The sequence below is a fragment of the Tetrao urogallus genome (genome assembly GCF_951394365.1).
Source record: "Tetrao urogallus genome assembly, chromosome: 2".
In the NCBI taxonomy this organism is placed as follows: domain Eukaryota; kingdom Metazoa; phylum Chordata; class Aves; order Galliformes; family Phasianidae; genus Tetrao; species Tetrao urogallus.
In genome coordinates this window covers 59,360,501-59,375,766 of record NC_136814.1, presented here as the reverse complement: position 1 = coordinate 59,375,766, position 15,266 = coordinate 59,360,501, and the positions used below count along the sequence as shown (strand labels likewise).

General features: G+C 36.9%; 1 protein-coding gene across 2 annotated transcripts in view; it reads left to right on the top strand.

The window, feature by feature from the left end:
• The window catches only part of NKAIN2 (sodium/potassium transporting ATPase interacting 2), a gene marked incomplete at both ends in the record, with an annotated part of 499,830 nt that overhangs the window by 468,524 nt on the left and 16,040 nt on the right, over positions 1-15,266 (top strand). For both annotated transcript variants that reach the window (XM_079550098.1, XM_079550097.1), the window contains one exon: positions 14,879-14,939. In XM_079550098.1, the coding sequence (XP_079406224.1) occupies positions 14,879-14,939 (61 nt within the window). The remainder of the gene's footprint in view (positions 1-14,878; positions 14,940-15,266) is intronic.

Below are 15,266 nucleotides of genomic sequence, written 5' to 3'. Positions count from 1 at the left end.
GGTATACTTCGGCTTTTTTTTTTTTTTCTGGAGATGCAATTCCTGATATAATGTTTGAAACTTTTGAGATGTGCTTTCTTCCTTCATCTTTGTGTGTTAAATATTAAACTGAGATCTGGAGTAAGCTGGTTACTTCTCTCCTGGGATTCTCTGGATTTAATTTAGCACTTATATAAATAGCAATGCAAATTACATGTCTAGTGAATTAGGTGTAGTAATAATGGTGTAATAGGTACCATACTACTTAATACTGCATATGCAAATTGAAGGTAATTTGCTTGTGAAGAAAATCGTGAAAGAAATCATAGTACAGTTGAAATTGTACTCCGCTGTACCAGAGCGAGCTAGATACTAATTGTAAATACTGTACTATTGCTGGAAGATTCTCTGTGATTCTTCCACTAAAGCAAAGTGCTTATTTTCTCCATTTGTAGAATTAATTTCTTTCACAAACACTACTATTTAATAAAAATGTTGCATATCAACATTGTATGCACCATCTTAGAGTCACAAATCTTGAAGCCATAAGAAAACGCATAATTACCTAGTCTGACCTCCTACAGGCCATAGAGGCCCTCTGAATTAATTGCTGTCTGAAATAAAATTAAAAATGCATGTAATCTTAATTTTAAAATGTCACACAGTAGAAAGTTCACCAAAATCCTTATTTAAACTTAGCTTCTTCCTTGCCTAAATTTTAGTTTCTAGTCCAGAAGTTTACATTTATCTAATAGGCTGCAATGTCCTGTCATTTGCAAGTTTACTCCCTGTTTTTATGTTTTGTGATGAAGTTATTCTCTTTTGCTTAGGCAACCTGCTTAATCTCCTCCCGATTTGCGAGCTGCTTATATTTTCCAGTCTTCCAGTCATTTTTGTGAACTTTCTCTTAGCCTTCTTACTTTGTTCTAGAGAAAGATTCACCTCAAATCACTAAACTTCAGTTATCTGAAACTTAGTATCTAGTCTAAGCTAAACAAAAAGGAGCTTTTTCCTTATCTAAGAGAAAATACAGACAATTCTAGAGAGATTCATACCAATCTGATTTAGATAATTTAGATGCCTAAAGTGGGTGGGAATAATTGTTCACTCAAGAGATACTTGGAGAAACTTTGTGAACATATTTCATATTCATGGAGAAGAAGGAAGAGAATTATAATTGTCGTTAATTATTTTCATGATTCTGGAGATGAAAATTTCTGGAAGCTATTGGGCAAATAAAACTTGTGAAGAAGTCAGACAGGGAAATTATGCATTTGAAAGTTGCAGATGTGGATCCTAAGCTGTTATCAGGGAAGAAACTCAATACTGAAACACTGTGCCTGACTGAGTCAGCAGCAAGAACAATAAGGTTGTCTTCATTGATACTGGACTCAATAAGACCTCAAGGTCAAGTAAATCAGAGTAAGAACAAAGACAAAAATATACCATCATAAGGACTACTGTGTTTGGTACAGAAATATAATGACCTAAAAATAAAGCTAAAAGGAACTTGTAAGGTTGTCTCCAAAAGAACACGGGATTGTTAGGATGACTGTCAAATTCAGATCATAAGATGAATGGGATTCTCTATTTTGAGGTTGAATGAAATGGCTTGATCAAATGATCAGGTCGAGGAATTCAAGGATCCCAAAGAAAGCTTTGTGCTGAATGCCATCCGCCACATAAAATAGGTATCTTCATAGGTCATCCAATTAACATGTCTGAATACGATTGAAACTTCGCATTTGTTTGCTGCCCAGTCTTAAGGTCTTCCTTCATGGCTAAATTACTGCATGCTGAACATTATTGTGAAATTCACAGGCAAGCATCCTCTCATCAGGCACATATTAAACCCCTTGCAAGGAATTATGCACTTGGTGGCAATTTTGCAGACTTTTCATAAGAAATTCATGAGCATTCAGTCTTTCTGGGAATAGAAGCAGCCACCTGCATCTACAAATTTGCTGTTTTAATTGCAGAGGAACAGCAAGCCCCTGAAAATGTGAATGAAAACCTGTGCTTCTTCATCCAAAGCCTCAGCCATTTAAGAGAATGAACCAAGACCTCAAGATGACAGGAGCTTAGTCAAACCGGTCATTTAGACACAACCTGTAGCACCTCTGAAAATACGATGTTTTTGCTCTAGCAAATTCTGGGTTTGGAGTCTGTTTACTTGTTCATCTTTAGTTTTAACCTATTTATTCAGTATTATTAATGTATCTGATCTGTTTCAGACTTTTTGCAAATACAGACATTCTCATTGGACCAGTGTCAACTCTGGTTTGTAGACATTCAAGCAAAGAATCTACTTTATTTGGGTAGTACATCCATATATCAAACTTTGCAAAAGGTACATTTTATCTATAATAAGACCTGCTGTCACTCCAGACCCCGTTTGCGAAATGTTTGGATACTCTAAATGCTCTTCATTTGTCTTGCCATAATATGTTTTTTTCAGACTCAATTTGCTTTTCCTCTAACTGCAAATTTATTCTGCTGTGTCTCTGCCCATCCACTGGACTTGCATATCTAATATATAACACCTGCTGCACATTTGCATCATTTTCAGATTTATTACTTATTATCCACTAATACTGTGTCTAGAATTTGTCTGTAACAAGAGCCCTCACAAAGATAAGGCATTTTATTTTGATTCTTAGATCAAACAACACAGTAATGCATAGCTTCAGAAATTACAGTAACCTTACCTATGATGTGCATGACATTTAACAAAATAATAAAGCATAATAGAATGGAGCTATTAAGAAGCAATTGTTTACCTCTGTGGTGAAGAATTCGAGGGTCTATTCACCTATCTGATTAGTGGGAATTATCAAGAATTTTATGATTTAATTGAAAGTTTCTTGAGTTTGTGTGGATAAAATACAGCTGTCACTTTGCATTCTCTTCTATAAGTAGGCTAAAATTGGTGCCTAGTTTAAACTGAAATGTGTATGCAGTATTTATAAAAGTTGGAGTTTGACGAAAGATCTAAAATCTGTCAAGACTAATTCACATATTTCTCTGTCTAATGGTCATTAATAAGCTCCAAAATCCCTTGGTCAATTTTAAAGGGGGGCTTCTAAGTCAGGTTTACTTTAGAAAAACATTTGTCTGTCCCATTTAATTTATTTTCACTTGTGTAGATATAGACATAGAACAAATTTTTAAATTTACTTTATAAATCAAATAGCAGGATTTGGTAAAAAAAACATCACTAGGTTTTTGTAAATGGACTATGGGAGTAATGACTTTTCACAGTGATTCATAACAGCAGGAAATGTATATATTTGCTTCAATTGTCATCTCTATCACTGTGGAATGGAAAGTAGCTGGAATGTAATGTTCTGTAGCTCAAAGCGAGGCTCTTCCACACAAATTAACAGCTTTTTTGTCAGATTCTGTCTTCCCACCTCTTAACAGAGAGATATTTCCAAGTTTATCTTGTATTTCCAAGGAATTTAAGAATGATACTTTATTGGATATATTACATTTCACATTCCTATAGTAATATTTTTGTTTTGATTGGTTGGTTGATTTTTGTGGGGGCTTTTTTTTGTTTTGTTTTTTGTTTTTTTGGGATGGGGGCTTTTTGTTGTTTGCTAACTTCACAAGTTATGCAGAAAAACAGGGCCCACAGTGCTTCAGATGTGACATACACAATGGCACAAGAAATGATGAAGATACCAAGTGCACAACGTGTTGATAAGTGTAGTGGAAATGCTGAGTCACCCTTGAAGCAGTGGTGGAGCACCTGGTGGGAAGACAGGGCCAACTCAGGGGAGCTCTTGAGTGACAAGAAGGGATGTAGCCAGTGTCCATGCCCTCCCAGACCCCATGTAAGGATTAGCAGTGGAAGGAAGGGTATTTTGAATTTCCTACCTACCTGAGGTCTTACAAGGGAAAACAGATTTTTTTCCTTATGTTTCCTATGTATTTGAGCATATCCTCACTTGCTGCAGCCCAGGACTTTGCTTCTCTGCTATTATTGTTGTATTTTCCATCGTTTTACAGCATTACAGTAAGTCAACTAGTTTTGCATACACTTTAATGAAGGATGGTTTCAGAAATAAATACCGTTCAATAATGTTGTAATCTCTAGCTATCAACATGACAATGTTCTTTTATGTCTTGCCAACTAAAGTATCCTCCCTCCTGTTTATTCTGCCAAGGCAATAAAACCAGATGAAATTAGGCCACACTTTTCACTTTTGACACTGGACTGTTGGTGGAGGAGCACAAAGCATCTAAGAATCGTTTCTTGTCTGACACTTATGTTATAATATTGTGTTTCTTTTTTCAAAAATATAGTGAATATGTTAAAGTTGGTAACACTAAATCTCTATGTACTAGGGATCTATTATCTGAGAAATAAAGATATCATAAAATATATGATATATAGGCAGTTGGAGTACTTAAATACTTTAATATAAAAATATTAAATATAAGAAACTTAGGCGTCACTGTTGTTCTTCAGAAAGCACTCTTATAATTAAAAAGGATAAAATAAAGTACATACCTGTAGTACTTTTAAAGTTTTTCATCAGAAATTTCAAAGCAAAAGTTATAAAGATGAGCAAAACCTTACAGTGCCATTGGGATATTGGCTTTATCGCATACACCATATAGATTCTGTAAATGGAACTCAGAAGGGAAAAAAAAAGATTTTCACTGCTCTAGTTTGAGTTTTGTGTTAGGGAGCACTGCTGCTCTGTGTCACAAAGTTGGGAACTTCTGGGGCCAAGGAGAAAGAAAGAACATTTTCATTAACAAACAAAGACACAGATGCTGTGCCAGCATGTTGGCTACAGTGTGTGCTGCTGCCAGAGCAGAAGGAAAAGGACTGCAGCCTTTTCTCTCACTTCTTGCAGTCCACTGCCAGCATGCAGGCTGCATGGAGGCTGTCCTGCTCTGCTGGTACAGAAACCTTCCCTCACCCTTCCTTTTGCCCCTCTGCAGGAGCTGAGACATCCCATTCTGCTGCTGAGTAGGTTGCCAAAGGTCACCCTGGCCCGGAGTGACCATGCTTGGAATAGGTGTTAGACCTGCAGCCTTTACACTTACAGGTTAAAAAACTCACAAAACTCCCATTTTTTGTGAGAGACTAACATGTCAAATTACTGCTGTCACTTGCATTCTTCCTACCAGGGCAGCTTCTTCATCAGCATGTTAAATAGTTTTTTACTGAGACCTAGGGAAGAGGTGTGTGGTGTGAGCCACATGGAGCAACAGAGCTTCAAGCTGAAGATCAGTGCTTTAGAGGATAACAAGGAAAGAGACTGATTCAGATGAAACATTTAGTTTTAAACAGGCATCTGATGTCTGTCGATGGCAGAGGTCTAATTTAGACTTCCTTGATCACTGTAGCTGGCTCACTCCCAGGTACTGCATTATATTAACAAGGTTCATAAACTGTCAGATATAACTCATCCACTTAACTCTCTGCAATGAGGCACAGACTCTAAGGACACGGCCTTTCCGAGAATGTTCTCTCTTTATAATTCATCATTCCCCCAAAATGTTTAATGTGATATGATGTTACTGGAATCTTCAGCTAAAAGGATCACCTTTTTTTGGTCATGCGTACTACAGAATGTATTAATGCGTCTTCTTTTACCCTAGGCTGTGACTGGGACCTTTACTATAACTATTTCCTTTTGTGCCAAAGAGATTGCTATTTTTCATGCTGAATAAACTAGAAAGTGATTCCCTGCCTTTCACAAGAAGGACGGTCAAGGAAAAGGTGTTTTTGGCCAAGGTATTCAAATTGTCCTTCCATTTGGAGGCTCTAGAGGGTCAACTCTCTTCATACCAGTCTAGGCTGCATGGTGCTGTACTGCATTATACTTCTTTAAACTCTCCAGTGGTTCTCCTTTCACAGGGAAGGTTTCACAAAGCACTTTAGCATTTGCTTTTTGAAGCCTGCTTAGCTGATTTTGCTGAATGGAAAAGGTAGCACTGAAATATCTTTTATTACAGATTACAAAGGTGGAAAAAGCCTGCAGTAGGCTAATGCTGTGAGGGAAAAATAGCGCAGAAACTTGAGCTGAGTTCAGTTACTTTAAACATTAGATGCCACAGGAAGAGGTATTATTGACCTTGAAACCCCCCTGACACTCAATGCTGTTATATTGTGCATCTAAAGCAAAATGTTTGCACTAAGCAATGCATCTGCTGAATATATAGATCCTAGGTAGATGCAGTGATGTGGAGTCCCACTATGTAGGCTGCTTTATTCTTTCATTGAGATACCTCTAATTCCTTATGCTAGAGCATAAGGCTTGAGGGAGGTATTTGGTTAAGATATGTTCATTCTTCCTTCAGCTGCTTTATGGAGATCAGACAGGCAAAGCCTCCTTCTAATTTAACCATCTTCCTGGCTGCTGTGCTGCTGATGGTGCTGCCAAAGAGATCTGTCTATGCTCTGCTGCTAGTCCACATTTCCCACTTGCCTTTTGAATGACGATTATTGTGTTTTAACAGTCAATCACTGTTCAGGTTTTATCACTTAAAGCCCTTTTCATCTAGATCACACCATCTAGAGCATTTGCAATGAATGACAATGTATGCAGTATTTGGCTTTCTTTTTGTAAGTTAAAATAATTAACTTGACTGTTGAGGCTGCTGAAGAGCTGCTTCAGCTGAGCAGAGCACTTTGCTTACCATCTATCACTCTTCCTTCTCAACAGTGCCATCACTGGCCAACACAGAAGCATTTAGACCAGAGCATCATTAGGGTGTTATGCAATGACTAGTGCCATGAAGCCAAGGTAGAGTTGAAGTTGGCATGAAGCTTCCTGATCCTACAGCCACTGTCAGAGTCTTCAAATAAACAAAAGCTCATCACGAGGAAAATGAATAACATCAGGGGAAAAGTCAGTCTTTCCAGTAAAAACTCTCTAATAAAATGTTCTGGCTTTTGCCATTTATGAGACAGCATTGCTCTAACATGGTGATGGACAAGAGTAAATTATCCGTGCATCTCTGGTGAACTTTTATGCTGTTTAAATGGTGGGTTACATTCTTGAGAAATTGACAGACGCAACATATTCACAACATATTACTGCCCTTCTTATTGTTTCCTCATTCCTTACACTTCTGTTTCCTACATCCAAGGTCCCAGTGTTCACAGTCACATCATCGAGGCTTGCCTGCCATATATGTGTCTCAAAAAAGAGGGACAAGTTCTTACTGAGCAGAAACACTTGTGTTTGTTTATCAGGAATTCAGAGTTATGTTGAACCATCAGAATATTTTCCCCTAAACAATCTGTACAAACATCAGAAATGCACATATTTTTTTCTGACTGTCCCCCAAAAGAGTGAGTAGCACTGATAATCAACAGTTTCATCTAATTCAGTTCAATTTAAAATGCTCGGCATTCATTTGGTAGGCTGTGAGCAGTCTGTGGCTTTGTTAGATCTTCAGCGTAAGGAACCAATTTTTCTTATCCTAATTCTATGACTGTTGGAAAAGGTGACACAGAGTTAGACGTAACGATAAGAAAAGCTACTGCTGTGAAAGGCAGTCAGATACCAAAGTCAGATGATTAAACCACTGCAATGAATTTCCAGAAGACAAGGGGGAAAAGGTCCAAAGTTGTTTCCAGTAAAAGTTTTTCTTGCTATAACACCTTCAGTGCAAAGCCCACATAACAGATTCTTGCTGTAGTAATCTATTCCAATTAATAACAGAATAGCCAGGGTGAGATGTATTTTAAAGCCTTTTACTTTGTATTTTTGTTTCAACTTCATTCTTTGTTTTCTTATTTTGCTGTTGCTGAATGGATAGAGACTGGCTTTGTTTTAAAAATAAATGGGATGACTTTTCTGAATCTACACAGCTCTAATGGCTAAATCACTTTGATGCAAGCAACAGTCACTGCTCAGTGTTGACCCCTGTACAATCAGAGCTCTGTTCTAGCAATGACAAGTTGGCTTGTAGAGCTGTACAGAGAGAGGAAGCAACAAGGAACTTTTCAGTTTTCAGGACTTCCCATAACCTGTTTGGATGGAATAAACAAACATTTGTAACCAAACATATCTTTAACCCTACTCAAGTGAGAAAAGGCAAGGTAGAGACATTTCCACAAAGAACAGAAAAGAAAAAATCAAGTTTGCAGGTTACTACTTATGCATTATTGATGCTTCCAGCTTGCACTGAGCAATGTGCACTGAGGGTGCACTCAGTATCTACAGGATGAGGCTAGTGGATATTTTCTCCTAGCTTCCTATCCCTACCACTGCTTGAAGTGGTAATCTGGGGATTAGCACAGGTTAGACTGCCATGGCTCCCTCCTGCCCCTCAAGACATGCCTGCTTCAGTTTCCTGAGAGAGTCCAGCAAATCCCAGGTAGGCATTTCACCTTTGGGAGCAAGGATGTAAATTTCATCCCTGAGCCTGAATCTTCAGAGTGCCCTGCAGTTATTTAACAGAGGTCAGCAATAAAGGATCCCTGCTTCTATTTCAAACAAGCTGGATGCCCCTATGTTTTGGGTTGTGTTTGATGTCTGAAACAGGAAGAAGCACATCCTTCTCTTTAGCTGTGAGATGAAATTGTGAAAAAATGCCAAATATTGAGTGGTTATCAAAAGCATAATCAGACTGAAATACCAACGAATAGGAGAGATCTGCAGAAAGTTTTAGGTCAGACTTACTGTAAAGTCTTGCTAAAGTTTCAGAAAATTTGGGTCAAGCTGAGTATCTGTAGTACAGCTTTAAAACAGGTAAGTATGTCCTGTCTTCCACTGTTGTTAAAGGCTTGCACAGCTCTTATCTGACAAGCCACAGCACTGTGATTTTCAGTGCCCCTGTGGTCTCTTCCATTCATCAGGTGAAAAAACATGCCAGGGAATACACTTAGGGAACAGTTGCCCTGAACAAGACAGAACAGCTCTCAAGCGCCCAGCAGCATTTCAAACAAAAGCATTCTAGTAGGTCTTCACAATGATCTTCAAATGCTTATTCAAAAGGAAATCTCCAGAAAATTGACTGCACCACTGAGAAATAAAGAAAGACTATGCTAAGTACCTTTTAGACAGCTGATATAACAAAGATTATGATACATTGGTTGAAACAAATACATTTTTATCATACTTCTGTTTTCCAATGTGTATCTGTACGTATGATTCATATTTTATTGTACCTGCTGGGAAAAAAAATCAAAAACCTCTTGGACAGCTTTCAGACTAAGAAAGGAAAAAAATAATTTGACCATTACAAAGGTTGAGAAATTATAGGCTTTTTTATTTTTTTAATTTCCTGCTTATCCACTTACTATTATGGTGGCTCTGGTAATTTGGAGTTGGCAGTTTTTAAAAAGTAATTCTACTGCACATAAGAAAGGTGCTTGTCTTTACCAAGGAATGATTATTTCCAGGTAAAACACAGACCATTAATTCTGTGGAATAATGACAACAAGTCAATATAGTCTACATTTCCTCTCAGGAATCTGGTCTGGTACCAACAGTTCTCCAATGGCCCTCTTATGATGGATGATAAACTTGGAGGAACAGCGGAGTTCTGGAAATCGTAAACATAAGCGTAAATAAACTGTACCTTCACCCAGCAATTCCCATATAACATAGCTTGAGTTTTATATTAAACTCTAGTAATGATGTTTGCTCACCAATACAGCAGGTGATGAAATTATGCTTGAAAGAGTTTTTTCAGGGGTCAACATCACAACCCACGGCTGTGACTTAGTTCAACAGGTAATGAGAAAGCTCTCTGCATCACCCTTCCTGTCAGATAATGAGTATGTTTTTTTTTGAGAATCAATATGCTGAAAGTATTTTATGTAGTAATTCTTCAGTTCTTCAGTTACACCATAACGTGTGTGTGTATGTATATATGTATATATATTTATGTACATATCTAAGTTCATGTCAGACATCGTTTTGTCAGGCTGCCCCTCTGCTGCCATCTGTCACATGGAAGCAAAATTTAACAAAATATTGGTTGGGAAACTCAGCCTCTACTGCCATACCACCATCTGCCTCTGATGTCATGGGCCAACATAATAAAATAGGAGGCATTCCTTTCAGAACAGCTCACATTCATATACGTAATACAGCTTTCTAAAAAGGCTCTATGTGTGCAATCTTCTGCAAGCTTAAGAAATGTGATTAAATTGCACGTAGGTATCACATAGCTTGGCAATATAAAGTTTCCAGAACCAAAATTAAACTTTATGTAATTCTGTGTTGTTACTGCTTGAAATAGCCTTTTTTTTTTTTCTCCCTAAGATCTTGAAACAAAGTGTTTATATTATCCAGAAAAAAAAAAACTTAGTAATGAAAAATAAATACAAGTGCCTCAGCATTAACTGACTCAGCAAATATTGTAATAACTTTGCATAGGAAAACGTAATGATTTGGTGTTTCTTAAGTTTGAACTTGCATTCAGTGAAGTAAATTCCATGGGCTGTTTCTGTAACTCTTAAGTCATTGACTTCATCTTGAGCCTGCTAATCACCTCATCTGAGACAGATCTTACCTACTTTTAATTGTTGTTTCTTTCTTGCTGTCATTCTTTTGTTTCAGGCATGCAGTTTAATAAAGACAACTCCTAATAATCATGTATCTAGATATCGCTTTAAAAGAGGTAAAGGAGGGAGCATCGACCAAGAGTGATGATCATATGATGATATATAATCGCTTTTTCCCAAATCTGATGCTATTTGCTGTGTAAGAAAAAAATCATCTCTGTGAAAGAGCTGAGAGAAAATAAGACAGGATTTTGATCAATGCTGATTCTGGTTAAGTTTGATCACAGCACTTGACTTTTTGGGCAAGTCTGGAAGTATACTCACAGAAAACTCAGGTTTTGCTAAGAGTAACAGGACTCTACTAGTTCAGGTAGGGAATGCTTGATCTATTTTTTCACTTGTCTCATCTAGCCATAATAATGGAATAAGATGCACTAACAATTCAGTAATTAATCTCACTGCTATCTCTTTAGTGAAGCTGTTACATTGCTGACAGTTTTCAGCTGTTTCTTTTCTTGATTTTTTCTTTGGCAGAAGGAATGATGGTTTTCTCAAGGTGTTTATAGAGATTTAAAAATATATATATTTTTTTTTAATTAGGAGATCATTGTATTATTGCCTCCATCTACAGAGATGGTCATTGGGTTCCATCAAAGCAACACCCAGGGAGTTTGTGCTGGGATGGGTAGTGTATACTTTCCAGAAAAAGCAGTGTTTATTTATGAATATATCAGGAAGAATAGTAAAGAGCAATTTTTTTTTCAAGTTTCAGGAAATGAGATTCATAAAAACATTAATTCCCTGATCACTATAGGTATAAATGAGCAGGAGTGTTAATAGTTCCTTCTCCTCTGGAGGCCCATGCTGCAGTATTAAAATGTAAATGAGACACATGTAGACACCTAATCTGGATGAGTCTGGGATGCAGATCTGTTCTTCTGTTCATTACATCTATTAATTTTTATTGCTACATGGTTTATAGAAAAAAAGCCTGGTTAATATATAAATATATTTATCTTTGGGGATTTTTTTTTTAAATGAAAAAGATGCAAAGAAGCTAGACTTTCTAAGGTAGTCTTCCTAGTTTTAAAATGATTTTCTGAGACAGTCAGGCTCATTCTCTTCTATATCTCTAAGGACTCATTCCTGTCCTTCTCATAAAAGACAAAAATCCTCCTGAGAATCAGGAAGATAGTATAATTCTTATACTGAGTTCAGCACAGCTATGTTTGAGGACTTTCCAAGAATGCATTAAGCATTGTGACTAACCTCTTTTTTTTCTTTTTTTCTCATCTTCTCCAGGGGGAGAAGTGTACTCAGTGATATGTTTGCAATTTACTTTACGTATATAGTGCTGAACATAAGTGGATAGGGTGTGTTTTTATTAGGTAAAGTGAAAGAAAGGCAGCTTGCACTATAACAAAAGTGACAAATTTAGTGACAGCTCTTTGTCCCTGTGAGAATGCATTAACAATTTTAGCTGACTTTTCCACACAAGAGCTCTGTTGTGTTCCCCAGTAAGTTCCACTCTTCTCATCAGAAGCCTGAGTCCACTGGGGAGGAAGCAGTCTTCTGTTCCCCATCCCAGAGATCTCTGTAGTCACCATGGGCTCGGGCCATCAAGCACACTCATACTGAAGTCCTCCACTTTCAGATCTGAATTCTCACTTCCAGTAAAGGCGGTCTGTTGCTAATGTAATTAGGTGATTAATATTGAATGTCTACCACTGAATCAGAACTGATAAATACATTGGTCTAAAAAAAAAAAGTGGGGTGGGGGGGCAGAAAAGAAAAAAGAAATGAAAAAAGAAAAAGAGAAAAAACACAAAAACACACATGAACCAAAAAATGCAATGTTCAAATTAATTTATTTTTTTTTGTTTGTACCAAGGAAAGGTTTGGATAGATGTGGGAGAAAGGGAGCTTTATTTTAAAACTTTAATTATCTCAAGGGAAGCAAACTTCCATTTGTATTTAGAACAGAACAATTTCTAGCTTAAAGGCAGTCTTTTAATCAGCAAGCTCATCTGATGAAATGCTGTAGGATTTACTTATATATCAAAAGAGTTCCCTAGACATTTAAGAGATGCAACTGAATACGATTAAAAGATCAGTTTTAAACAGTTTGTGATACAGTTTGTTTGCTGTGCTTTGTGAGAGAAGTTTAGTTAATAACGTGAGCTTGTAGTGTTTTAGAAGATAGTAAAGTATTGAAAGAAAAACCACCATTGTAGTTGCCTAGCAGAGATGCAACTGTTCAGTTTTTTGGATGTGATTGTCTGTAAAAAGTGAACAGAGAAACTATTAAGCCAAGGATTGTACCCAAAAATAGAATCATTTATGAATAACCTTTCTGGATCTAATTCTTTGCTGGATTAAACCTCATGTAATGTCACTGTAGTCAGTGGTGCATAAATCAGTGGAGTAAATTAGCCCTGTCATGAAACCAAGAAACCAAAGGAAAGAACAGTCCAATAAAGCAGAGATGAAATGCTGATATTAGCAGAATGCCACTGTTCTTGGTATACTGCATTCTTAGTGCCCAGCAGTGAATATTTCATTCTTCCCAGGTGCAAAATCTTCCCAGCAGCACTATAAGGTAGATTTATAATAAATGACAAAATTAATGATTTAGTTCTGTTATAATGCCACTTTAGGGCTCCCAACAGGAGCCTAAGCAGTTAGTAGACAACATCTGTACTCCTGCAATGTGGTCTCCAAATCAAGTCTCAATCTCTTCAGAAAAATTTTGGGACTGCTTTTTTTTTGCTATCTGTTTTTCTTTAGCTGTATCTCACACATACAGATACTAGAAACTAGCATTCATACGTGTGGAGAGCTTTCTACAATGAAGACTGAAGGAAATACTAGGAAGATCTATGTAAGAGCTGGAGTAAACTAAGTATTGTCACAGCCTCCACTATGAAACCAGTAGAAAACAGAATGGATTTGTTTGTATTTCATGTCTACATAATATTAATGGCTTTAAGAACCCAGAATATTCCAGTGACTTTAGAAGTGCCTTGGATGCATTAAAAAAAATCCATTTACTCTAATCAGCATCCATAACAACACATGGTCTTGTCTCAGACCTCATACTCTTTTGACTGTCTGACCCAGCGATTAGCTTGTCTGAAATTAAGATTGTGATTTCCCTCAGCCGCAGACAATGATTTTTGCACCATACACATTGAGAGTCAAGTCCTGGATGGAGCCTTTAGGTATTATTATGATCCTCATAAAGAGCTGATTGAAAATCCTACTGTTGAGTCTGCAGCTATACAACTGAACTATTCAGAATAACACATATCAACAGCACAGCTCACTTCTCACTGCAAAGAGGTGAAACAACCTGAATTCTTTTGAATTCCTACCATGCAGACTTCAGTGATGAGCTGAAGGATGAGAAACAGTTTGCTGTAAATAAGTAGGGAAAGCTTTCTGGACCTACATATAAGGAAACCATGTAAAGAATGCAACATGCAGCACATGTGCTGTTATGTTGCATCTGGTGTAGGTATAACGTCTTGGCCATTGAACAGAACTTGCTGGAAGGACTAGCAGAGGACTCAGATCATACTTGTCCCATGGCATCTGTGATATTTGCCATTTTTTACCTATTTTTATGTTTTTTTCATGTGATGGTTTCAGATAAGCAATCTGCCATGGTATTCGAGCACCTCTCCAGATTTTCAATTTATTTATTGAAATTCTGTTATTTCTGTTTAGAATTCACCTCTGGGCATGTTCTGAGGAGAGGAATGAAGGGAACAAGATCTGAATTTGCCAGCAGCAACATGAGATGCTTATGCAAACACATCCAGACCTACCCAAATTGGCAGATATGTCTTTAGGCTTGGAGTGATTGGAGATATGGAAACACATTCCAGAGTCAGATCTACAGCCCTAATTTCAAGTGATAAAACATCATTACAACGTTGGTTTATAAGTGCACAAAGTTTAGGTGGCAATGTTCTGCTAAAAAAGCAGAGTTCTGCAAGAGGGTTAGGTTTTGTTGACAAATAACTCTGACTTTGGTATAAGTATTTACATTTGCAGCTGTTCAACTCCATCCACCCAGCCATCCACTTAGTTTTCTGGTTTTCAATAATTAAAATAAGATATTTCTGCAATGGAAAAAAATTGATCAATTTTTGGAAGTTTTATTGAAGGATATGTTGCATTTTTTAAAATGCCAACTCATGACAATTTCAAAAAGAATCACATAAAATAAGTCAATTAACTCATTCTTAGATTTAAGTAATTGTTATAAAGAATTATCATTGCCTCATGAAACATAGTCTACTGAATTTTGTTACTTCTGTTGTTTCTGTTACTGCTTTTCTAAAACAAACTCATCTTTTTCTATGGTATTTGCTTTACATCTAATGCTATTATATTTTGTTTCAGCTGGCAGGCTTCATCTATGCCTGTTATGTTGTGAAATGTATTACTGAAGAAGAGGACAGCTGTAAGTACTAAAGCTTTATTACATACAAAATGAATTCTGTTTTTTAAATCACCCCTCTGCTATGTTGGCTCTTGCTGACTTCTACCTAATTCCCTATTATTCTGTAGCCAGAACTTGCTTTCTGCCCATCTATCTTGATCTAAAATTTCCAAATGCCTGGAAGACAAAGGAGTAATGAAATGCAGCTTAAAATAATGCACACTCGTTTCTTCTGAATAGACCACTGTAAATTTTTCTTTTCTCACAGCTTAAGACACACACACCAAAAAATCCCAGTTGACAAACACAACCTTTTTGTCCTTTTTTTCTTTTTTTTTAAATTCTTAT